This window comes from Pagrus major, chromosome 18 (genome assembly GCF_040436345.1).
Source record: "Pagrus major chromosome 18, Pma_NU_1.0".
NCBI lineage: Eukaryota > Metazoa > Chordata > Actinopteri > Spariformes > Sparidae > Pagrus > Pagrus major.
In genome coordinates, this window is record NC_133232.1 from 31,643,532 (window position 1) to 31,669,420 (window position 25,889).

At 39.3% G+C, this 25,889-nt stretch overlaps 1 protein-coding gene across 1 annotated transcript in view; it reads right to left on the reverse strand.

The window, feature by feature from the left end:
* diaph2 (diaphanous-related formin 2) overlaps positions 1–25,889 on the reverse strand; it is a 411,384-nt gene that overhangs the window by 282,734 nt on the left and 102,761 nt on the right. Inside the window, exons 7-11 of the mRNA XM_073486670.1 lie at positions 21,652–21,791; positions 6,771–6,845; positions 6,598–6,667; positions 4,693–4,829; positions 697–805 (exon numbers count right to left, since the gene is read on the reverse strand). Coding sequence (XP_073342771.1) covers positions 697–805; positions 4,693–4,829; positions 6,598–6,667; positions 6,771–6,845; positions 21,652–21,791 — 531 coding nt within the window. The remainder of the gene's footprint in view (positions 1–696; positions 806–4,692; positions 4,830–6,597; positions 6,668–6,770; positions 6,846–21,651; positions 21,792–25,889) is intronic.

Below are 25,889 nucleotides of genomic sequence, written 5' to 3' on the forward strand. Positions count from 1 at the left end.
AGGCAGTGAGAGGAGCAGAAAATGTGAGAAAGAGTGAAGGAAGACTAAAAGCTTGCAGGAAGTTAACCTCTCTGCTATTTTATTATCATTTTCCTGGTGTTCACAAAAAAGAATTGGGTGGTTCAGTAGAGGCAGGTGTTTTTGATTAAAGCCGTGGCGACGGAGCTCCGGGTGCATTTCAATAGACCGGCGATCACATCCCATCATGTGCAAGAGGTGCAGTGGGGTTGACAAGTAAACCAAAGACGGGAAGAAGAAGCACAGAAAAACACATGTATGAAGACAGCTGAGGCTGAGGAACAATAGGCCTCAGAGTGACACAACTGCCAATTTCAGTCACACCTGGCACCGCAAGTGGTCTTTGTGAAAAAACAGAATTTGTGTGGCTGCGTCAGCTTTTCTGTCCACTGTACATGGCAAAATTCCTGCTTTTGTTAATAGGTTTTTTGCTTCTTTTTTTAAGTTTGGGTAGAGTAAGTCATTGTGTGTATGACTAATCAAGCCACCCTGAAACGTACCGTATCAGAGAATAATAGAGTATTCAGAGCAGTGATGCAGAGGTGACTGTTTTGGCTATGAACCATAAAAGTCACTTTTGTACTTTATAAGAAATAATCTAATAAAAAGGCAGCGATAAATACAGGATGAATATTAACCAGTGATGTTAAAAAAGCTTTTTAGTGTGTGATTCCAAACCTGGAGCTGCTGGGCTTCGTGGTTCTCCAGTCCTTCAACAATTGAAGCAAATCTCTCTTTATTGTTCCTCTCTGCAGCAATTGTCATGGCAGCTAGAATCTTATCCAGGCTGGAAGAAAACAGACGACAGGGAGCAGGGCACAACACAAAAGTCAACAAACACTTTTATCACCTCACTGACAGGACATTTACTCACAATTTTCAGCTCAAACACCATGTATCTTATCTTCCCTTGTGTGCCGGTGTGGACATTTGCTCGGCCAGTCTTTGGCAACCCTGACAAATGCTACCGCTTTCCATCTCTTTGTATGCAATCTGGCCTATTATTGCAGCAGTATCCAATTTTGACTTGATTGTGCTTGTTACTAAGGTGATGGGAGACAAAAACAAGGTTTTACTGCAAATGTGTTCTGTAGTCAAAGCAATTGAGGCAGAGTGTATTTGGCTGGGTGAGAAAGGGTGCAAATTATTACAGGGTCTGCCAGACTAATGTGCAAATACACTTATTGAGAAGGTAAGAAAATTAGAGTACTTATAAGGGCTCAAGGCTGCTCAGCTAAATAGTGCTTGGGACAATTCCAGCCTCTAAATCGTGAATGAAAGAGAAATTCAGTGTTGCTGAACTCACAAACACACACAGGACTGCAACAAATGTAAATTAATGTCTTCTGAGCACCTATGTAAATTATATCTGTTTTTTACAAGATGAGTACATAATAATTGCTAACAGTTGGTCTCACTGTCACTGCGAGGCCACATTTTCTATTGTGCCTTCATCAATTGAAAAACTGAACAGATTAACTCCTCTGTCCTCAACCTGGTGGATACAAAAGAGCTCTCAGCATGATATACAAGTCCTCAATCGCTGCTCAAATAATTAAATTAAGAGATAAATAGTCACACGTAATGTCAACTGTAGGGATCGGTCAATTTATGCACATCCGAGCGTGTATGCAAGCATGCCACAAAGGCTTCCATTTGCCATTTTTATTACCTTGTCTCAACCCAAAAACCTTGTAGGGTGGCAAAATGCATGCACAGTTGGTTTGTAAGCAAGGAGATCATGTGTCTGACCAATAGGACTATATGTGTCGAGTAAGCCTGAAACAGAGATAAATGGAACGGCCATGCTCTGTGATAGGGGTTACAGAGTCGCAGACAGGCATGGGGAGCTGCATACTGAGTAGCTTTAAAGCCAGTTCAGACGGCGCTTCAAAACAGGCGAGATAGATCTGCTTAACTTGTCGTGTTGCCTTTTGACGCTGTCAGCTGAAGTGGGTGTTGAACATGAGCCAGCGTCACAACATTGGCTGGCAGAGAAGTTTCTGAGCGAGAGAAAGTGACGCCTCAGCTCCTTTGGCTGTCATTTCTACAGGATATGTATATTTTAATGCAGGCCTATGATCATGGCAGAGATTTCCATGTTTACTTCAACCTACTCTGGAATACTTTGAGGATGGAGAGACAGACATAGACTGAGAGAGATGGAACAAGATTTTTTATTATCTATACTCGGCGTATGATGTTAAATATAGCTGTGTGTGTTTGGGTGCAAGCAGCAGAAGTCTGTCTGAGTGTTCGAGTGGGGACTGTAATAGACAACATTCATATGAGTGAAGCACCGTATTGATTATGTACAGATTCAACTGCATCTATTTGCAAAAGTCATGATTAAATTGAATTGAGCTGACTGAGCAATACTAGATTTAAAAAAAAACCTTTAAATCAAACCGATTGTGATTGGTTGTCTGTATTCTGAATTCCCAAAAAAGTACTTAAAGTTTGGTAAATCTTGCCCACTGTTTAACCTTGTAAAACTGTAATTTAGCACTTTAAGTAATTCATTTCCATCTGTGCCAACATTAGAGGCTGCGGCAGGTTCTGCCACCGGTTGTAGTGTTGGCTTTGTTAACGTGTTTGACCCAAATTAATGCAATTATGCACAGCATCACAACATGAATTAGCAATGATTTATGCTCTTAATTAAAATTGCTAACAGGCCCTACAGTGCTCTAAGTATTGCAAATCGCATTGCAATATTTGGTACAATAATTGACACGGTTAGTTTTGTAATAGAAATAAAGGGCTGCAACTAACGATTATTTTTATTACTGATTTTTATTCCAATTATTTTCACGATTAATCGATTAATCTTTCAATCGATTAAATGTCAAAGATTTTTTTCTTAAATGTGAAAAATGCTCATCACAATTTCCCTGAGCCCAAACGTAAGTAAGTAACTAAAGCTATCAACAGAATGTGAAGAAATAAGAGTTGTGACATTATATCAATACCACTGTGAGCTCCCAGTCCAGACCGCTAGCTGCACAGCTGACAAAGCTAACTAGCTAACAGCATCTACAGTTAGCAGCAGTTAGCGGTTACTCTGCTGATATGCTGTCCCCTGTTTGTATGAATTTGAGAGGATACCAATTCTTACATATTGCACCATTGATGCACTGATGATCAAAATAGTTGGCTATTTATTGTCTTTTGATAGACTCATCGATTAAACTACTAATCGTTACAGCTCTATAGAAAACTTTTTTTTTTAATGAATATAAGTAAAACATTTTAAAAAATGAAAATGAAAAATAAATTGTATTAAATCAATGCTAATTTTAGGATTCAAGCACATTTTGCAAATTAACACCTATCATCAACACTTGCCGCTAGACACTGCAGAGTCAGAGAGCTACAAGCATAAAGGCCCATTTGGATGGTCAGAGATATGAGACACACTGCTGAACTCAGCTTCTCCGACAGAATTTGTGGGTTTGTTTGTTTCCACCACTGCATACAGACTGACTTTGAAGTGCCATTGTTATTCTAGTCTGGCCCTGTGGGAAACAATAAAAAACGCTCCCCTAAATCCAATTTATAAGCTGTCAGCTAGGTTGTGTGTCCATGGCAAACTACACTGAGTAGTTCAACACATTAAAGAGACTGAACTGCATCATCTGACCGTGCGACCCCAAAAGATTTCTATATACCGTCTGAGGTCATCTGTAAATGCAGTGTATGTTTCACAAGGGGTAAACATGTATGCAGTCAAATCTCTGTCTGAGGACATGCCACCCGGTGGGAGAAGATTCTAAAAAAATAGTGATATCCCAGTGTTTACAAGAAGCAGCCGTCTCCTCCCCTCTTGCTGTTTCAGAAACATTACAGGGCATGTAAACACAGTGGAGATGGACCGTATCTCTCTCATCGTTATTTTTTTTTCCGTCACTCAGGATTTTGAAATGGTGTTGTGCTGTTTCCATATCAGCTCTGATTTACTGAGGAAGATTGGGAAATATGTCCCTCGCACAACTCTGAATGCGGAAAACTTACTTATTACTTTGAATGGAGGTTAGGGAAGCGTGCTCCCTTCACTTAGGTAAGAGGGGAAAGAAGAATGCATGCAGTGTTAGTTTAATATGCAAAGGTTTTAAAATATTTCTGAAATATTTCAAAACCCTTGCAAATACAACTGAAGCTCTCAATTTTCGTCAACAGACCCTTTAAAGGGACAGTTCACCTCGAAGCAAAATTAATATTTTTCCTTTTAGCTGTAGTGCTATTCATCCGTGTAGTTTTTTGTGTGAGCTACTGACTATTCAGAGGTATCGGCTGTAGATATGTCTGCCTTCTCGCACCCGGCTTGTGGTGCCCAAAGCTCCAAAGAAATAAATTTGAAAATCACAACAACAATGTCTTTTTCGTGATGTCATGACCCTGTTAGGAAGATAATCCACAGACCTTGTTGTGAGCAGTTTTATGTTTGAACTCTCAGCAACTCACACCAAAACAATCTAAATGGATAGAGGAAAAACATGTACTTCTGATTTTAGGTTGAACTGTCCCTTCAACTGTGACAAAATCTTTATCTTACTGACGGTATGTCTATATACATACTGTAACTCACACGATACACTATAGATGTCCCGATAACGGTATGCTTAACAGGAGAAGGTGTGTTGACAAATGTGTTTAGACAATTAGACAACTTACATATTTTCCTCTCCAATAATACAGAAAGCAGAGAGAATCTTGACGATCTCTGTCATCATGCCGGTCTGTTTGGGGTCAATGGCTCGTGCCAACAGCAACAGGCTCCGCTCATCTCCCAGGATCCTTTGCAGTCCATACTGTGAGCCATGACAGGGAGGAGGTAAGGAGGAGAAAAAGGCCCATTGGGTATAAATAATGAGAGCATTTGCATTCACGGAGAACTTTCACTTCAGGTAAAAAATGAATTACACAAAGAGGCGCTAATGTACGTAAATTCTAGTTAGCCCTAATTTTCTTTTAAGGAGGGACAACGAGGCCATGGGAAAAAAAATGGAGAGGATGATAAATTAATTCAATTCAGGACAGGACTACAGGGACAAATACTTATAGTCTCCTGTACCTTTTAGTCTCCCACAACTGAAGGAATGGGCAGAGATGACCACGTGTGGGGAATAAGTCTAAGAGAAGGAATATCAATAGTCCATCTATCCTTGAAATGTGTGCCACTTTTGAGAAATGAGCCAGACCATCCCAAAAAGGATAATTAAAAGATCCGAGACTGTGGGCTTGAGATGGTAAAATTAGCTTCACTTTACTGTCTCATTATCCTGTGCTTGTCAAGCGTCCACATCCAAATCAGGTTTGGTATTCTGGCCACCTGAGCTATTATTAGATACGTTTAAGTGTACAAAGAGAGGCCTCTTTCCTTGTTTGTGCTCCTTAGTGATTGATACAGAATACTAGACATTAACTTTATCCTTCTACAAGTGAATTCTAACATAATTACATCTTCAGGGCGCTAGCTTTTTTTGAATCATGTGAGGTCATTCAGGATTACTAAGCAATCATCATGTACGTATCATAGATTTTAACACAACCTAGATAAGAAGCGGTGGTCAGCCTTGCTTCCAATTTTGACCGGTGGCCACTTGCAGTATTGCAGCAAAAAATTCCTCTGTGGCCCAAAAAAACATATTCTCCATAGACCAGCATTACTGAAGACATCTGTTAAACTGTTTAAACGTCTGTTAAAAATCCTGACATCATCACAATGTAAAGTCTCTAGTCTCATATTCAGTTGAGCAATTCCCATTGGATATAATAGGCGCCCACTTTGCGTCTACTGTCTAGTTCTTCTATATAAATCTATGGTACGTATATTGAAATGTACACGAAAGCTGAAATCGGCCGTGCCAATGCCGTTATCTTGAGATCACAACTTACTTATTTTGTATTCTTGAGATAACAAAGATCAAAAAGGGTTCATTTATCTTGTTATCTCAAAAAAAAAAAAAAAAAAAAAGGTTGATTTCTAAAGATAATTTCCCATGAGAGAACAACTTCTTAAAAGTGGACCATGACACACACGCACTGCTCCATAGAGAAGGGTTTGTGAAATTAACTTTGATGAAATTCCTTATATAATATGTTATGATCATGGCTTATTATTGAAAGGGATAGGCTTACACACATTTGTCAACTTAAAGCAGATGTGTTACTGTCCAGAAGGTTACAACCAAAATAACTCTTGTCAAGAAACCATTGACATTCGTGGGTGAATGCCATAATAAAGAACATAAATAAATAAATAATAAGTGAGATTGAACTACAGTCATTAATGCGTTCTGATCTGACATTTCCAGCTCAAATGAGTGGCTATGCATGCTGCACTCCTGATCTTTGATAATAATATTATAACTGATAAGAGGAAACAACCTTTTTATTTCTCTCTCTCGTGATAACAAGTCGATTATCTAGTTTTCTCGATGTAACAGAATCATGCTTGTGATCTGAAATAACGCCATTAAAGCAAAATAATTGCAAGCACGGCCGTTCCTGGCTTCCTTTGATGTGGAGTTCATTATATAATCGATAAGTTGAGTGTCATCGTTCGCTAATACAAACCTTGTTGTTCATGAAAGCTTTCAAGCACTGGATGAGTTTATGCTGGTTCCGTTTGTCAATATTCTCCTGCCTGAAAAACAAAAACATTGAAAAGGGCATTGTGATTACATGAACAGAACCTGGTATGATTAAAAAAAAATACAGTGGTGGATGTCATGTGGGAGATCACTCACTGCTTCTTGTCCAGGAGCTTCTCCAAAGCATCCAGGAGGAGGCCGAGACCCTCATGACCGAAGTTATTAACCCAACTAGAAAGGAGAGAGAGCAGACAAACAAAAAAATCAGTCACCCAATATTCAGTCAGATTTATTATTGCCCTGCTGGTTTATTGTGAGCCATGTTGATTCACAGAAGGAGGCAAACACAAACAATATTGTATTAAGCTCAGAGGAAATCAGTCATTCAGACTAATATCAAGAGTTTAACACTCACTTGGATAAATTGACTGTTGTAGTTTTTAATTCCTAACAGGGAGCGCTGCAAATCAAAAACCACCCTTCCCTCCCCACTGCTGAATACAGTCGGAATGAGTTTGAATTTAAACTGTACCCATCTACAAGCAAATGAACAGCCATCCATCTTAACTAGTGTTCCCATCGCTAAGCAGTTTGTATCCAGGTCCCCCAGTGAGCTGCTATGTTCCTGTGCCAAAAGATTAAGCAATGCAAGAAAGATAACACTGTAATCGATAATGGATCGTGAGAGATAATTGGCTATAAACCGCAGCGTATCAGGAGACGGCAAATGATGCAGTACAGATGAGCCCGTTTGTCTAAGCTCGAGGAAGAGAGAGAGGCAGGAGGAGGGTGGGAGGGACCGTGTGGTCACAGCCAGATTATGTCATTAGTGTCACTTGTTTTCAGAGCGCTAACTGTCAATAACGCAAAATGCATGGAGCAATTTTCTGACATTAACGGGGCATAAGTCAATGATTTATCCCGCCTTTTTGACAATGATTTGAAATAATAATGGTTTGAGTATTGAAGTCATTTGTATTGACTCAGTGAGTTGGAAGAGACCCTCAATTAGGGACGAGATGCATTAGCCCGAGGCAAGTGGCAAAGTTGAGGTGAGGTATTTCTGTGATCTGTGACGAAATTAGCACACGCTACAACCCCCCCCACACCTACCATCACTCAAATTTCATTAGCAGACAAGCAAAACCAATTTATAAGTTATTGATATTTAGTGTTGTGTATAATGATGATCTGTTTTCTTAATAAAAAACAAAACATCATAATGTTGCACATTTATAAATGTCTGTTGACAATGAACCTTGCGGTTCCTTCCAGCATGTGCTTTGCACATTTTCTAAGGCCATTAAAGAAGAAAGAACAAACTGGCTCAGTTTACTGCAGAATAACAATGCAGTTATATGTATTTGTGATACAGAGGTGGTAGAAGTAAATTAGAGACTGGGACAACAAAGAGGGAGAGGAGGCGACATGACTGAGCGAGCACTATTCAGTAAATCCACAGTCTTTGTTTATGCCCCTTAGTAATGATGGTAAATGTCAGTCTTCAGAGAGCTGGAAATGGAACCAATATTTGTGAAGAAAAATTTGGTTTATTACACAGTGCAACTGCAATATGAGATTTTGGGAATGCTGTGTGCACCAAGGTGTGTGCAAGCACAACACCGGAGAAAGAAAAATGCTTTGTCCTCTGCAATAAGAACAAGTGGAGGTTCCACATAATTATCATGTCATGCTGTGCAAGTAATCAGGTTACCACAGCAAATAAGGTGGAAATGTATAGTATTTGTAGATGAAATGTTTCACTCTACCTTTGAAAGCGTGTATGTATGCTTTAATTAAACCTCTAATCATTTTTGTTAAAGTGATTGCATTTGCACAAATATCTCCTTATCTATAAATGTACTAATTATGACTAAATGCTCACTTTTGTTTAGTTCTTTTTCTTTGCCTCCACTGTGTATTTAGTGGGGTGGGGCTGCAACTGACACAAATTTTGATTATTGATAAATATGTTGACTATTGTCATGATTAAGTGATTAATCGTTAAGGTTTAAAATGTCAAAATATGTGAAAACAATTTACCAGAGCCTAAAGTGGCATCTTCAAATTGCTTTTATCTTTTCTTTTGTCCAAGCAACAGTCCAAAACCCCAAAAACTCATGTATTATTATTGAATCACAGTAGGTAGATCTCATGTCCATGAAACTTAATAATAAAATCAATTAATAAAATAAACAAAGATAGGTATGTTTTCAGGATTATTTTCACGATGACCCAAACAGAGCAGAAGGGAGGCTCTGCAGGAAAATAAGAGGAACTGAACATCTGGTATGTTTGGAAATGAGCTTTTATACTGTACATACACGCACTGGGGTAATTTATTATTATTAAATTCCCTGGGAAGTTTATTGTTTCACAGCACTAATGTCATTTTAAACAGTAAATACTTTTATTTAACTGTTAAATATCCTGCCTCTGTTACATATCTTTGGATAACCACATTTGTGTACATTGGCGAACATCGGAATGTTTTACTCTAAACCCAGTATTGTTAACATTAATCCAGACAACTCTACGCTGAGTAGTGGTGAACAGCACTTCGTTACAGCCCTGGTTCTTTTTGAGTACCCACAGGTCAGCACTGGTATATTCTGACATCCAAAAGCTTTATCAAACATCACATGAAAAGAGAGCAGTAAACTTGAAGAAGATGAATCTAGAACAAAACACATTCACTCCTGTAGAGAAATATCACATGTACAGGAACTATTCACAAAACAACTCAAGAGAGCTTAACTAATAAACACCTTGAACAGAGAAGTTGCACTCATTAAAACAGAAGGTAAATTAGAATATTTTGCAACAGATGTTGGTGGGAAAAGTCTAATGCCTGCTCCGTGTTTACCTTCTCTCTATTATTGTTGGACTGAAACTGAATAGACAGATTGGGATTGTCTGTGCAGAATATTTTTCATCAAAAATGTATGTCTTGCTGCAGTTTGCAACATAATGCGGTCGTCCTCAAGGTTTTGAAGGCACTAAATGTTTTGACTCCTCCCTACATCCCAGACTGTCTATCATTTTCTGTCCCCTCACGTATACCCTCAGGTCCTCTGCAGCTTGCCTTCTAAATGTCCCCAAAGTTACCACAAAGAAAATGAGAGATGGTACTTCTGCAGTGCTTGTCCTGAGGCTATGAAGTCCCTTGTCTCTGTTCTTTGGAGAGACTCGTGCCTCAGTGGACAGCATACTATCACAACTATCAACACAAAAAAACAATACCAACAACACAACCACAATGACTCCTACGTGCAGTAAAAATAATGTTACAACCCATCTTAACTGGGTAAGTATTGGCATCAATAAAGGTTACAAGCTTACAGTATTACCATGGGGTATCCTAATCAGATAAACCTTGTTGCTCAGGAAGTAGGGCAGCAAAACCTGCATTATAAAGGTGGTTACAGCTCATGTTTGGTCAAACATAACAGACTTGTTCCTCGGGGGCCAATGTAGCAATTCAACGATAAAGAAACAAGAGATCGAATCTGTTTCTTATCAGTCTCTTCTCCTAATGTGGGCATACATCCAAAGATTTCATTAACTTGTGGGAGAACTTGTTCATCTAATATTGATGGCTATAATCCTCTAGTTAAGTGCCACCAAATTGTGTTACTTTCTGCAGTCATGTAAATCCCGCAGGCAAAATGAAAAATTCATGGTCGGTCTTAGGGAAGCAATTTCTTTATATTTTGTGTTATTTCTAATGGCATGATGCAATTATGTTGTAGTCATGCTAACGGCTATAAAATGTATGCATTGAAAGCCTCACAGTTAAGCCATAAAACAAGTGTTTAGATATAAACAACATGTTCACGAGCAAGATGTATGCTCACTGAATAATATTTTGGCCTCATCGAAAGTCCATTATGTTGTGGACGTGTCTTTAATATAACAAAGTCAAGATGCCGAGCAGTGAGATGCCAATCCGTCTTTTTTGTGAAATGACATTTGATCCCCATAAGACCAAAAGGTGTTATTGACTTTCTGACATGCGCTGACATAACAAATGTAGTTATGCATGAGCAAATATTCATCCATCCATCCAATATCTACACCGCTTATCCTTTTCAGGGTCACATGGGACTCAAGCCTATCCCATCATGCATTTTGTGAGAGGCAGGGTACACCGTGGACAGGTCACCAGCCTATCACAATGCAAACACATACATACACATAGACAAAGAGGGAGAAAGGCTGAAGAACATACTAACCAAACAGAAACGCCCCTGATGGCCAAGGCCATATTGCTGTGAGGCGACAGTGCCACCATAAGAGAAGATGTGCATGTATATTGGCAAGTGTGCACTTTATATTACCCTGTTTTTATATGTACAGTATTTTCAAGGTAAACAGAAGCGAACCTTTAAAAACTCAATCACCTCCTCAGCCCTTAATTCAGGCACAGCTCACTTCAAACTGCACTTCAAGGTTTTTCTTCTCATGAACAAAATAAGCTGCAGCAGCACTTCAGTTGCTATACTAACTATACAGTCACATACCATTTTTCTTTTTACTTGCTCTGCCACACACATACATGATTGAGTGGACTGAGTGGTAACCCCTAGTACCAGTCCAGGCAGTGTCAAGCATAAGGGGAATACAAGTAGTTACAGTGCACTGTATGTAGAACTGTGCATTGCTAAATGTGAGGGCAGAAATTCATAGCAAAGGGTGTGGAAAACAATGTGTAGAGTGTGCGTCACGTTCTGCAAATACTTGGCAAGGGAAATGTTAGTACATGATGAAAAGATTACTGCGCATCACCAGCCACAGTAAGTGACTCAACAGCGACGAGAAAAAGTGAGAGGCAGACACTCTCTCAACCTTTCTGTTTGACTGATCGCTGGTCTCGTGTTCAGATGACTTGTACGCGCTTTGATTTCAGTCTATAGACGAGTTTTATTATTCCATCATGGCTAGGTGGGGAGCTTTGTTATTGAAAGCTTCTGTGCAAGTGCAATATCTTTCATATTGTATTACAGGCAAGGCCGTACAACTGTCCCTCTGTGGGACTACTCACCTATTCAGCGCTGCAGTATTCCAGTCGAGGCCCAAAGCTCCGTGCAACAAATAGCTCTGAACATTATAGCTTGAAACCGAGCACCAGCAGTGTCTGCCCTGTGATTTACCATGCCAAACATGGAGCTACATTATACTCTGATCAATTTAATAGCTGGCTGAAATAACTATAAAGCACGGGGCATATCAGATGGCAAATAATAGATATAAATATTAACTGTACGTTTTCTGTTCATCACATCTCAAAAATGAGTAATTCCAAAAGAAGCAATTAAGGGCAACAGTTGTGTTCCTTTTTCTGATGTGTCCTTCATAGCTTCGCTTTATTTGATTTGAAAACAGTCCATTATTTTTATTGTCAATAATTGTTGTTGTCCAAAATATAAAATAACAGGACATTAAACTTCAGACTCGCTGGTTTCTAATATTGACATAGGTTTGTAAACTACTGTTGTGTCTATCTCAAGTCATAAACGTACTGTAAATATATGCTTTCTCTCTTAAGAGTTTGCTTGTCGTTAACTAAAAACAATGATGATTGAGTGTTACTAAGGGTTGCATGGTTGAAAAAACAGATAATATAACAGTATTCCATATCGGGTTCATAATAAGAGCATTCTTACATTTATTTACCATAAATTAAATATAATGAAAATTGCATTTGACATGATTTACAACAAAACAGAAACAAAATTGGGGACACTTAATATGTCACTTAACACTTGACCCTTAATTAGCATAGATTCTATAAAATATTCAGAATCTATATGTATGGATATTTCTGATACTTGAATATTTCAGAGGTAGTTGATGGATATGGTAGAACCAAGGTTCCCAAGAAAATGTTTAAAACGCACCAAGTATAACAGACACACTGTGCATCCAGCATTTACACACACCCAGAACCAAAGTCAGTGACCTGTGCTGTCCCTCAAAGGGAACAAGGGGAGGCTCATGTCTGTTGCATGTAACTCCAGGTAACATGCACTCTTTTCATCCAAAATGACAGGAGCTTAGTCACTCCACTTAGCTCTCTAGATATTATCTCAGCTCTCCGGCTGGCACAGTTCATAAATATAATGCATTGCAGCATGGAACTAATTTGCCTTTTACTTTATAGATAAACTATTTCAGGAAATGTGTTCTCTTCAGCTGATATTTCATAATAATATACATGTAATGTAAAAATGAACTGAGCCACTGCAAAGGAAATGTTCAAACAAAAACAAAAATGAAATGGGATATTGGTACTAAAGCCAGTACCACAGTCTGCGGACAATATTCCTGGTGTCAGCACTACAAGAATGTGATTGCTGGCATAGAAAAGCAAGCATAGGAACAACAGCGGTGCAGTGCTCAAAAGGAGCACTTTGAACTTCTAATGGCATTTGATTCTCAGCTTGATTCCAAATCGTGGTTCTAAGAAAGAGCCTACGACATAAATGTTCAACATTTCCTGGTGGAACTGAAGGTGCTTAAGTGTGTCTCTTTGTGTGTCTGTATGCACAGTGATGCAAAGCAAAACTCAGTGGAGGCGGTAATCTGTACGTGTGAGACACTGGGGAGTGCAGGTCTCTATCAGAACTGAATCAGCGAGGAAGTGCAGCCGGCTGACAGCACACCATGCTCCCTAGTCACTTTGAAATGACCCCCCGCGGAGAGCAAAACACTCTGGAAATTTCTAATTATCCCCTGAACGCCACCAAGGATTCCTATGTAACAACCCTCACTGCTGCTGGGTGAAGGTATACAGAAACCAGCAGTACTACCGGTGGATTGCAGGTTGATTAGACCAATTAATGTAACTGTTCAGTACACTGTGAATCTGTATGTGTCGTGTGGAAGATCACAGTGAGGATCATCACGTTTGATGTGATGTATCTGCACATTCCTCAGGCTTCTGCAGAGATGAGTTTCATCTTTCAGGGAGGAGAAGGAAATGCAGTGGCAAGCACTTCTTTGAAGGAACGGATTCTATTTTCAAAGCCATAAAGTTGCCATTTAGTTCAAGTCGCTGTCACCTTATACAGTAGATGTATAAAACCCCTTGCAGAGTGTCAGTGTACGTCTCCCAGAATGTGTGCATAAGTTTGTGTTATCATTTGATATCTGCTGAGAACTACTAAAACATTCGGACAGCTTTGCAGCTTTCCCAGATCCTGGAGCAGACGAGACGACTTCAGAAGGTTGGGAAAGTTGATAAATGCTTTTATTCCTTAGCTCAAAACTGGGAACAAAAATGTGTCACTCTGTCAGTTTGGACCAGATGGGACAGATTTCCGGCTCAGATATGGGCTCAAGTCATGTGGGATTCTGGGAAATGCCCCACATAAGAGAAAAAAATATATAATGCATATATTTTGGCAATTTTGTCAAGCTGTACTGTTTGAATGCATGTTAACACCCAGAAATGCAGTATACTGTATTGTGTCCAGAGGCACCATGGTAATTGGACAGCATTTATATATAGTTGTTTTAGTCTGCCAATTACTCAAAGCACTTTATAACACATGTCGCAATCACCCATTCACACAAACAGCCATTTGGGATTCTTTTCTTGCCCAAAGACACTTCAAGCAGACTGGAGTAGCTGAGGATCAAACCAACGACCTTCTGATTAGTGGACGGCCCCCTCTACCTCCTGAGCCACAGTTGCCCCAAAATTTGTCCTTCAAAAATTCAGAAACAGATATTTCTGAATTATGTATGTATCACTTTGGGGCTGTAGCCGATATGGGTATCTTGGAGGTTAACAGATGGTGTCATAAAATGAAATAGGCATCACTCTTAAAATATACCCAGACACTGAGGACATTTATGTCTTCAAAATCGTTTTCACTGCCTCTGAGGAAGAATAGGACGAACGTCGACGTTGAAGTCAGCCGCAAGGGTAAAGAGTAGTTAACTTGCTCATTTCTAACTGCCGGTCACGTCTGTTGAAGACAGTGTCGTTACATTTGTGCCAAATTTAACAGTCAAATAAAACTCTTTGGATGCTATAAAACAAGACTGATTGCACCATCCTGACAACAAAAATTGTGGATTCACTAATGAGTGAGAATTACTTCTGTTGCTTTAAAAAAAAACTCAGGAGCAGGAAAATCGTTGCCTTCAGACTTCTGCAACATGGTCATGTAATTTCCAAATCGTTCCTGTCTTATTTCTCCTTGACAAGTGACAGAGCAAACCAGTCTGAGGCCTGGAGGGTGAACTTGGTTTGTAATAACACTGGGAGTCAGGAGAGTAGATTCCACCAGCGTAGTGGAAAGAAAATTACCCCACTGGAAAGCTTCCACCTTCACTTTACTTCCCTGGAGTTGTATTTTACAGCCCTGACAGGTTAGATTGTTGGATATCTTGTGTCTCTCCTCCTTCCTTCCTTCCTCATTCCTTCCTGGAAGATGTTAAATCTTGATCGCCATGGTGGCAAAAAAAATCAAATTGCTATTTTTCCATTACTCTACAAAGTGATGGGCTGGGAAGAGATGGTGCTTGATCCAGAAAATTCAAAGGCGTCAGACTGTCATGTGTCCCGAGGTAGCCTGTCCCCCTTGAACTCCACTTAGGACATCTGGGTTTTTTTAAGGCTATATTTAAAATTTCCAAATTGACAAGGAGTCTGATTGAGCTTACAAAAGCACTGTCCAGGGTAACAAAGTGAATCAAGAGGATCAATTATGGATGATTCACCGAGATAGGGAGCTATTTCCACATCAAAAATGACAGAGTTGAAACGGTTATTCATCTCTGTGAAGAATCTGTGTCGGACAGAGCCAGCCCATTGATGTCTACTGTACCTAAATCCTCACACGAGTACCATTCATCAGTGCAGTATTAGCTCATTGCCACTACTCACACTTTACACCTGTGCCAGACAAGATTTCTGGCCTAAGCTTTCAGGGGTGTATACTGTATACAGCCTGTGAGACCTTTAGATTCTCACATTTGTTCTAACAGCTGGACAGATGGACAAGCTCCTTTGTGCTGCTGTGCACACAGTGGACAAAGGAGGCCAGTGGAGGGTAGAGTTGAGGATATATGAAGATCAGTTAGTGCTGCTAATAAAAGAATATTTGTGCCAAGGGAGTGGCTTTCTGGCACCGTTTTGTCTTGGTTTTAATTCTGAGTACATATAAAATGTAATGGCAATCAAGTTCAGTAATACCTTTTCACCTTTAACTAGGCATTTCACAATTTAAATAAAAGAAAGTAGGATTAGACTGTAGTTATACGACCAGAACTATTATTTATAGACCATCTAAGAGTTCTTTTGACTATTAGAATCATAGATCATGAGATGAAGGATTTTGAGTTCTTTGAAGGTTTTTGCTCCATCATTATACAAAGAGAACCACCACCGTGCTTGGCAGAAATTCCAGTGTTTCTCAGTGTGTTTTCTTCAATGCTTTATCAAGCTGGGCATTAGGACACACAGTCAATGGGACGAGCAGCTTTCTGTTAGCGGGCATAGTAACTTCAAAGCTCGTAAAAAGCCCATTACCAGTGTTCCATGCAACCCTTTGCTGCTCAGCTCGAAGCATTCAACTGAGAAAAGCTGGTGAGACTGATTCAGACTCAGAGACACCCTGTGTGGCGGAGCAGCAAGATCATCACAACAACCCACACCTTGAGTACCCAGACACAGAGAGAAACTCTGGTGTCAGCAAATGTCTCCCGCCTCCACAAAAAAAAGACCCCCACAAGAAAATGCCCCCGAGAAAATGTCTGACTTGTAGCGTGAAGATTTCACATAATGAAAAGTTAGGAGCCCAGTTCAATTTTGCTTAAATATGTCTTAGGGATCTGAGAGCTTGCAGATCTAATATGGAAGTCACTGTCGGGATTTGACAGAGTCATAGTGTAATGCTGAAGGCTGAACATAGGGAACTCTGAAGCTGGGGACATGGATGTGTGCTCTGCTGCCCAAAACCACTAAAACCACTCTCCTATTTTTATATTAGAAAGTCAATTGATAGAGCAGCAGCTGAGTTAGATCAGAGGAAGCGAGCTTTAACCTTACTGCTGCAGAGCTGAAATGAATCTGACTGAAATGATCAAACTAAGTGTAAAAGGAGGGTATAGCCAGATCTTGTAAAGACAAAATTTAAAAGTACATGATACAAAAGAAAAAAATAAAATATGTGTTGCCTATTGAGAGATTTAATTCCTTGATATATTTTTTTCATGGATCTAATCACAGTTTTCACATGTGCGAGACAGAGAGGAAATAAACTGAGAAATGACAGTGAATAAGAATGCCGGGCTGAGACACAGCAGGATTTCTCTCCCACTAAATGGAAAAATAAGAGGGTTGTAATTTTCTGTAAGTTGGCATCTTACCCACGTCAGTGGATTAAGAAATTAATGAAAAGTGGCTAGTCAATCTGACACTTCTAAATTAAGAAGAGAGTATCCAAATGAAAAAATTAAAAGGGAGAGAATGAAGTAGGGGATAAATAATTGGCTGGGGAAATTTTTGACAGAAAGAGAAGTGGAAAACATGGCAGCTGAGGAGAAGATAGTGGAAGCAGCGGATGCTCCAGGCGATGCCATCTGTGGGTGGATCTGCAAAGGCTGCATGCCACACACCTGTGTGGAACTGCCTGGGAGATAAGGCCCTCAGCACAATGGCCCTGTGGCCACCTGTGCTGCCAAACAGGTGCACAGCCTAGCCAATTAAACTATTAGACAAACACAGGCCTCTGGGAGCAAATTAGCAGGCTGCCCAAACATCAGAGGAAAAACAAAAAGCAATGGTAAGCACTCACTGTGAAGAACAACAACACTTTGATGGGGAGACTTTCATTTCATTGTATAGAATTAAGTTTAACGTTTCACAACACAAAGCACTGGTTTCCACTGAAATCATGACGTGAATGTCAAAATGTTTTTCAGCACAGACCACAAAATGTATTCCTCTATAATGGATATAATAATTGCTTCAGTGTATTAAGGGCTAAATTTAGCTATTATATAAAGAATGACACATGTTTCTTGAGTCATCAATGCACGATACATATAGAGGTGCCTATAGACAAAGAGGTTGGACTACATACAAGAGGGCATACGGCAAACAAGAGTTAGATAGCTGTACTAATCATGTAAGCTATTGAGTACAAATTGTATGTGATCAAATGGCCTACTTGCCACACATTGCTGTGCTTTAACTGATCCTCATTTGAAACACAGATTGTATTATTAGCTCGTGACTAAGTAAATTTTTGCACAAGAATCAACTTAAAAATATTTGAACTTTTCCTGGCAGGAACAATGCACGGATCTATTTGTATCTGTCAAACTAAAACATTCTGTATCTCTGTAAATCTGTAAAACGCTTCTTTGTCTGCCTGTCTTAGTTTTCTTTAATGTAAACAATCATGAACATTTTATTGCCCTTGATATAACCTCCATGAGAAGACAGATGAGTTTACATTTTTAGAAGTGTTAATCCCTCAAGCTTAATAACATTTATCTTCTGTCATAACATCTGTCTTAGTATTTGTATCCTGCCGACAAGCTCTACAGCTCTCCTACAGTACTCCACCATCACATTTTGGCAGATTTTATACAATATTTTAATTCTCTAGATCAAGAAGTCATATTAAATAATGATATTTTTATTGTACTTCAAAGCCATGTAAGAGTTGAGGAACAACAGATACGCATTCCTCTGAGATTTCCGTTCGATTTAGAACAGATTCTTCCAACACTAAAATGGTTGATAAATACAGACCCCAACATTAAAATTCTGCTCTTTACCACCAGATCGTTTGAACACAGGCAAGACAGTCTTAAACAAAGTTTGTCTAGCCTTTTCAGCTGTGAGAAAACTAGAAAGTAATCAGCTCTCGGCTATACTCCGCCATTTATGTTGGAATGGGAGTCTGTCTCTATAATGAGAAATGCTGTTCAGTGTTAGACACTATGAGGTATAACTAGGAAAGTAAAATAAATGGTAGCATATCCACAAATTATGCGTTTGTAAAAGCTGGTCACCTTATCATTATTCGAAAAAAATGTAAATTAAAACAAGCATGAATGCACTGTTCTGTCCTCTACTTCATGGTTATTTTCAGTATACGATAACATACCGTACAAAGGTTACATTAACATAGTGGAGTCAGAAGAGTAGCAAACCAAATGTGGATTTCCTGTGTGTTGTGATCCATGACAATTAGGTGCATTCATACTGTATTAATTATGAGTAACCTTATCCATGCTTCAAGAAAACAATCAGTCCCTTTCCCAAGACAGAAATACTGACAGGCGTAAAGACGAGCAAGGGGAACCTGTGTTACACTCGCACGGTCCCCCTGAGCACACACACCCAAAGTTGGCTTTCTCCCTGGATGGACCTGGTCATCAGTTGGAGATAATTCCTCCATAAAGCTCCTTTACATCCTGGTCAAAGGCTCAGCTATTTGAAAACACCCATAGACCAAGCCTGGCCTTATTTACATCCCCCGGGCACCAGTTGGCCTTTCTGTATGGAGAGGCTGACTTGACTCCCCACAGAGACTGAGACCTTACAGCGCTGCAATCATCCAAGGGATACTTACTTTGCTATTCATTACACTACATAACATACTTTATGTAAAACCAAGTCAGAACCCACTGTCAAATCACATATTGATGTTGTTTGAGACCAGCAAAGTGTTGGTGCCACCCGGGAAACTTGCTTCAAGAGTAGGCACTGGCTCAGAAATACCTGAACTGCCTTTGTCAAGAAGGGGTAGCTGAGGGCATAAGGACACTGTGCGGCAGCAACTAATCAATCACACACCACGCCATAAAAGGTATACCCTGCTTCATTCGTCTATTTTACTCTAAATGGAACTTTATATCATGCTGTATTGTAGGACCTGTAACTCGTGATTAAGATAATAAACTCATTAAGAAACCATTTACCAAGGTAATTAATCAAATACAAAGTAGAGACATTTTCTCATAAACTTACAAACAATCAGTCTTGTTTTTGCAACCAGTGGAGTTGTCCCCTGCTGGCCACTATAAATAATGCCAGTTTAAGGCACTTCTGCGTTGGCTTCACTCTTTTGACCTGGATGCTCAGTCCATATTTTACACATTCAACAAATAAAAACTGAATCTCTTTGTAAACTTTGTAAATGAATAAAACCAATGTCAGGTTGATCCCCTTGGTTGGGTTAATTCCTCTCCCAAGTTTACTGGAAGAACAGGGTGACTATCAATAATATATATATATAATATCCACTGTAATATCCATATGTGAATGGGTGTGGTGACCATCTGTTGGTGGATTGAATGTGCAGGATTACAGCTAAAGCACGCAACTCTTTGTCTTTCTTACCTTGGTTAAGGCAGGATAGAGCAGTAATGGTAGTAGTAGCACACAGATTAAATAAAAGCACCTTTGGGGCCATGCTGGCGGTCCTTTCTCTGTATCCAAGGTGAACATAAAAAACTCTTCCACTTATCCGATGACCATCTAATATGCACCATTCATTGATTCACATTAAGAAACATCTCCTCAACAGTAGGCTGGTAAATAATTTAAAGAATCCGCTGTCACTAAGAGTTCCGTTGTACTAGTGGGACCAAATTAAAATTGAAGATCCCATTTACAGGAGAGAAGGTAGAGAATTTGGGTAACAAGCAGAGACAAGGCTCACAAAATCAGTGAGGCCTTGTAATGAATGACTAAAGAACCAATCAAGGCTCAACAGGACAGAGTTGAGAACCACAAAAAAATCAAATAACATCTGACAACAGTTGTATGTAGGTTTTTAACAGAATAAAGAGAAGAAGTGCAGGCACTGGCCATTTTTTAGTTTGGTAGCTTAGAGGCAGTTGTACATATGACAAAGAGCCACATTCTTATTAAGGTCTCAGAATGGCTGGCTTTCTGATGTGGGAAAACTAGACCTATCTATTAGAGTGTAATGGACAGAGTGGTCTGGAATGACTCCCGGTGACTGTAAGCTTGTGCTCGTTTGGTCAGCTACACCATTCACTACGCTTGTTTGAAAGTTGATGTTTCTTGTCTAACCTAGCAGATCAATCCACATGGAACAGGTCCAATGAGATTCCTCTGCATACATCTAATTAGAAACAGATGTTTTACAGAAGACACCCCCCTGCTCTACTGAAAGCCGATAACATATTGGATAAGCCATATTTTCTCTCTTCAAAGTGTACATAAATAGACAACGGAGTAAACTGTCTGAATTGTCAAGAGTAAAAATACATTTTTGTTCATCATTAAGACATTTCAGGGGCGTGCCTACTTAGTTGTAAGTTTATTAGGTACACCCACAAAGCCCTGTGATAAATCCTACCTTTATGAAGGTTGTTTTCAATTTTTGTTCAGACTGTTTAAGTTGCTGTTGGGCTGTATCACATTAAACAGAGAGGTGTTTCTGATATAAATGAGCTGGACAAAATGATAGAAACACCTGTCAGCAATGCAATAGGTTCAAATAGGTTTGCAGCCACGTGATTCCGATGACAAGTGAACTCCAGATGAAGGTCAGAAGTGAAAAGCATTTGTCTAATTAGCAAATGTACATTTCAGTATGTTAGTTGGAAAGTATAACCAGCATGAAAGAAAAAAAATATATTATCAAGATTATTTTCATTCTGGTTCTTCCCACTCCCAGTTTTTTTTTTTGACAGAATTTGTTAATCCCACCTTCTTCTTTTTTTCAGAAGACTGATAAAACTGTATCAAGCTTAACTGGCAAATATTAGTGTCTGTGGTCACTGGTGAGATTATAGCACAATAGTTCAGGCTGTGCAAATCGGTTGTGTGTGCTAGTAGTTTCCTCTAGACAGCAATGTCCATAAGAAAACTTTGTGGAGAGATGTTTTATCCTAATTATTGTGGGGCAGGTTCAGCACCACGACACTTTATAGTCTTTTTACAGTTTTGTATAAAGACATGAGACCTCTTTGTGTAAAAACTCCCAGTACAAGTCCCAGTTTACAGTGTGAGAGAAAAGCTTGAGTTACTAACCTGACAGGGTTACTAGTGAGAGAAACTCTGAGGGACTCCAGACAGTTGAGCAGCTTTTCTTCTGTGATGCCAGAACGCAGCTCATGGACGTATTCCTGGGATGAAAGTGTACACTCATGCTTGCTGTTTCTTAGTCCACCCTGAAAACAAAACATCAACAGGACAATTATTAGATTACGATCATACACTATGGCCTCAGCACCTTAAAAACACTGAAATAACACCAATGTATTATTTGCATTATACAGCCTCCTAAATGCATACTGTAGAAAGGGTAATGAATGATCAAAGGCAAAAAAAAATCAGAATAAACCTTAATTTTCTGTCACGTTGAATCAGATCGGTAAGAACCGACTCAACAATACCATGAAGATGACATTATACTGCAGAGTGAGTGTCTTCAGATCTCAGTCGGTGAAGTTGTTGAAAAGTTGTTTTGACTTTTTTTGGATTTGGATTCTCACAAAGGTGCTATTGATAAAAGCTTATAAACACGTCTACAGTTTTGAAAAAAGGATGAGTGAGTGTATAGCTATGTGTATGCCAATTTCTCTTCTTCTCAATCAGCCAATACTCTAATGACAGACTGCGCTCACTGAGAGTCGAACACCGCCTCTACTTGCTATCTGCAGCCCCTCCTGTTTGAAGTAAATGGATTCTTGTGTATAATCTCCACAGAGGACTCCAGGGACGTGTTGCTACACTGATGCTTACGCAATGAGACTACCTATTGGCAGCAATACACACACTTACACCACAGCAGGAAAATGCACTTTTACACACTCGCTTTCCCAACACACAGTGAAGGCAGCATTGAACATTACATTGAGCTACAGCTTGATTTCAAAAAGTTACCGATTGATTGAATCAATTACGTTATCTCTTTATCTCCAGGCTAAAAGATCAAGTTTTTGTTAAATTAGTAATTTTCAGGTTCTGTTGTGAAAATGAGCTACAAATTTCGGATGGGGGTTGAGTCAAGGTACCAAACAAAACAAAATTGCAAAACACACTGCAGACACATTATCACATATGCCTGAACCAGCCTGCTAGACGGCATCATCTCTACTGTGTTCATCCCTGGACTGCTGGTTCCCCACTAAGTGAGCTGTGCTAATAGGCAGTTTGGAAAGTAATAAGCTAGCTCATTTATCTGGAGAAAAGAGAGGCCTGCTGCTCTCCCACAATGCACAGTCAACATGAAAGAGACCCTTTTTTTTTTTTTTTTGCAGAACAGCAGCAGTTTATAAACAGCAAGCTACCAATAAGTCTTCGCTTTAAGTGTAAACTGAGTTCATAGTTTGATTGTCTCCATAATGACAAGAAGTATTTATTTGATAAAGGCTGGTGTAAAATCATGTTTGGTAACCTGCAGAGGAGATTGATGCAAAAACCAAGCAGAATTGGTGCCTCTTCCAGTGCGAAGCAGTATCAAAACTGTTTTTTCTTTTCTTTTCACTATTCAAAGTGGAAATGTAAGCACATGCAGCTTAGTACCTTGTCTTATTATCTTTGTGTGTGGGTAACAATAAAAACATGTAAACAAGTATCTACCTTTGCCATTCAACAAGCAAGATTGAATTAAACTATAATTTGTTTTATGCTAAGATGAACCCTTTATTATTATCATTCTCTGTCATGACTTTAAACAGTCTCATCTCTTCTGCTCTTATGGCGCTAGCACTAAAATCTCAAGGCGAATTCAATCTGAAAGTGTACTTTCACATAATTGTCTTGTTTTCCAAACTATAGTTTGACTTTGCAATAAAAAACATTTTCTGTGCTTTGCTCTGTCTTTCTCAGCTTGATCTATACGAACACTTATTCATCTTTTTTTCAAGCACTGCTGGATGAATGTGGAGGAGTGACTGGCTGAGCTTTTATCTGACTGAAGGTAGTTATTAGGCCATGGGGAGAGGGGAGAATCTGTCTCATTACTATCTAGATTTCTCACCTATTACCTACCACAGGACTCTTTGTTGCACATTTCTGTCAAACTGAATTTTTATATGTTTTTTTTTTGTTATTGACTGTGAAAGACGGGACTAGAAAATAATGGAAATGACAAAAACCAGATATACGCTCAATTAGACAGAGACGAGGAGAAAAACAGACACTCCAGGTACTTAAAGTCCCATGGTGAAATGTCGGGACTTTGAGTTGGCAAGGTTCAACTGAGACAGTGATGTAGAGCTGTCTTTATAGTAGCTACAACCATAACAATTACATTTCCCTGCTTGTTTAAGTACTTTAAAAAAAAATCAATGAGTTTTTAATCCCTGAGTGGCGGTGCTTATTTTCTTAAACAGACTCTTGAAATCAGCATTTTAAGAAAACTTCATGTGATTCAGTTTGACTCACTTTTGAAAAATGTACTCTATATAGTGTGTGTGTGTGTGTGTGTTATCCTGTGTCTGCAGAATGTACAATTTCTTTCTGTAAATTTTAAATCGTGAAGCCATAATCTACTTTGTTAACTGTACATACAGCTCAGGTAATTAGCATTTTTTTAATCTTCCGTTGTCTCACTGAATAGGGCTCTCAAACAGAGTATGTTCAACCAAAGTACGCTTCCAAGTCTTACTCATACAGATGCCTAAAAAAGATATGTGAAAATATTCAGATTTAATGTCACGATGTGATAATCAGCTAATCCATGCATGATGAAATTATTGTTTCGGGTCTGGAGTCTGCTAAGGCTATTTTAAGGGTGCCTCTTTAATATCTGGCTGGTGAAAAGAGATGAAAACGTGTCTTTTAGTCTGACTTGGGCTAACACTAAAAACAATGTTCTGTTGATCAAGATATATAAGATATATAACAATGATACTAACCATGTAGCTACACTATATGGTTCTTGTCTATAGCTTAACTTTGTCATTACAGTAGGGTTTTAGAATTGAAGGGAATAAAAGCTACTATGATGTCTCTCATACAGCCACTCAAGAAATTGCATTCCCATTTATAAGAAAGACTTGCTAATGTCACTGAAAGAGGCTTTGCACACTATTGCCAACCACTACATAGGATTTATCCTGTAAAGTTATATGTTTAATATTATGCCAACAACATGACGTGCACATTATGACATACTGTACCAAAATCAGTGGCTCTCAACCACCAGGTTGGCCAACTCTACTGGGCTGCTCAACAAAAAATACCCTGTAAGAGTTTCTTCAAAGGAAAAAGTAAAGATTAGAAGCCTAATAACTGGTGAACAAATGTTTGACATAATTAGAGGCTAACCTACCCACTGTCAATATGAAAACAGTATGTTGTGCAAAGGATTTCACGGAGTCCTAGTCTAGACACTGAACTTGAACCTGAACTGTATCTGGAACATAAGGACTCTGCACAATCATACCCTTTGATACTCTCTGGATAGGGACCTACCAAAGACCTGAGACCAGAAACAAGAGCTTTAGAAGGCATTCTGAATGGATACGTCACAAACTGGCACCGTCACTGCTACTCTAATCTACCGAGCATCAGTGGTATCACCATAAGACTACGAAGCAGCTTCTTTCCTCAGGCTGTGAAAATCTTTAATTCATCCTTAACCATAACACCATAACCACCATAACAAAAACAAGTTTTTCTGTGTCGCATAAAGAGACTACAACTTGCATTTCGTTGTACAGCCCTGTGTTGTAGAACGACAATTCAATTAATATTGAACCGTGAACCCTAAACAGTTGACGGCTGATTGACATGTCTCAAATCTGATCACGCTAGGAATGCAGGAAGAATATACAGTACGTGTAAGTGTTTCTGGTCCTCCAAAAGGTAGGAGGAAAAAGGTTAAATAATTGGTGTTTTCTCAGTCTGAGCACTGTTTGGGGACAGTGTAATATTCTGCCTGTCCCCTGAAAATATCATTCTTGATTGTTACACTCGCCACAGCAGTCAAATCACCAACTCTTTCTGCTGGAGAGAAGGCTACGGTTTTCAAAACACAGCGCTGTCTCTGCAGTGGATCAGTTTATATGAATAACAAACACTAAAACATCCGAGTTAGGTAGACAGTGGAGAGGCTATATGTCAGCACTGTGCTGAATAAAGCTTGAAAGATAATGGCAGGTGAGATGTATTAAAGCCACAGTGGAGGGTTTCATGCAAGTCTGAAGACCAATCAGCTGCCGTCTGGCCGAGGCTTGACTTTGGAGGTGTTGGGGCTTAATGAAATGTGCGGAGCAGCTTTGTCAAGGACAACTTGTAAGCATGAGTAAGCACATTAA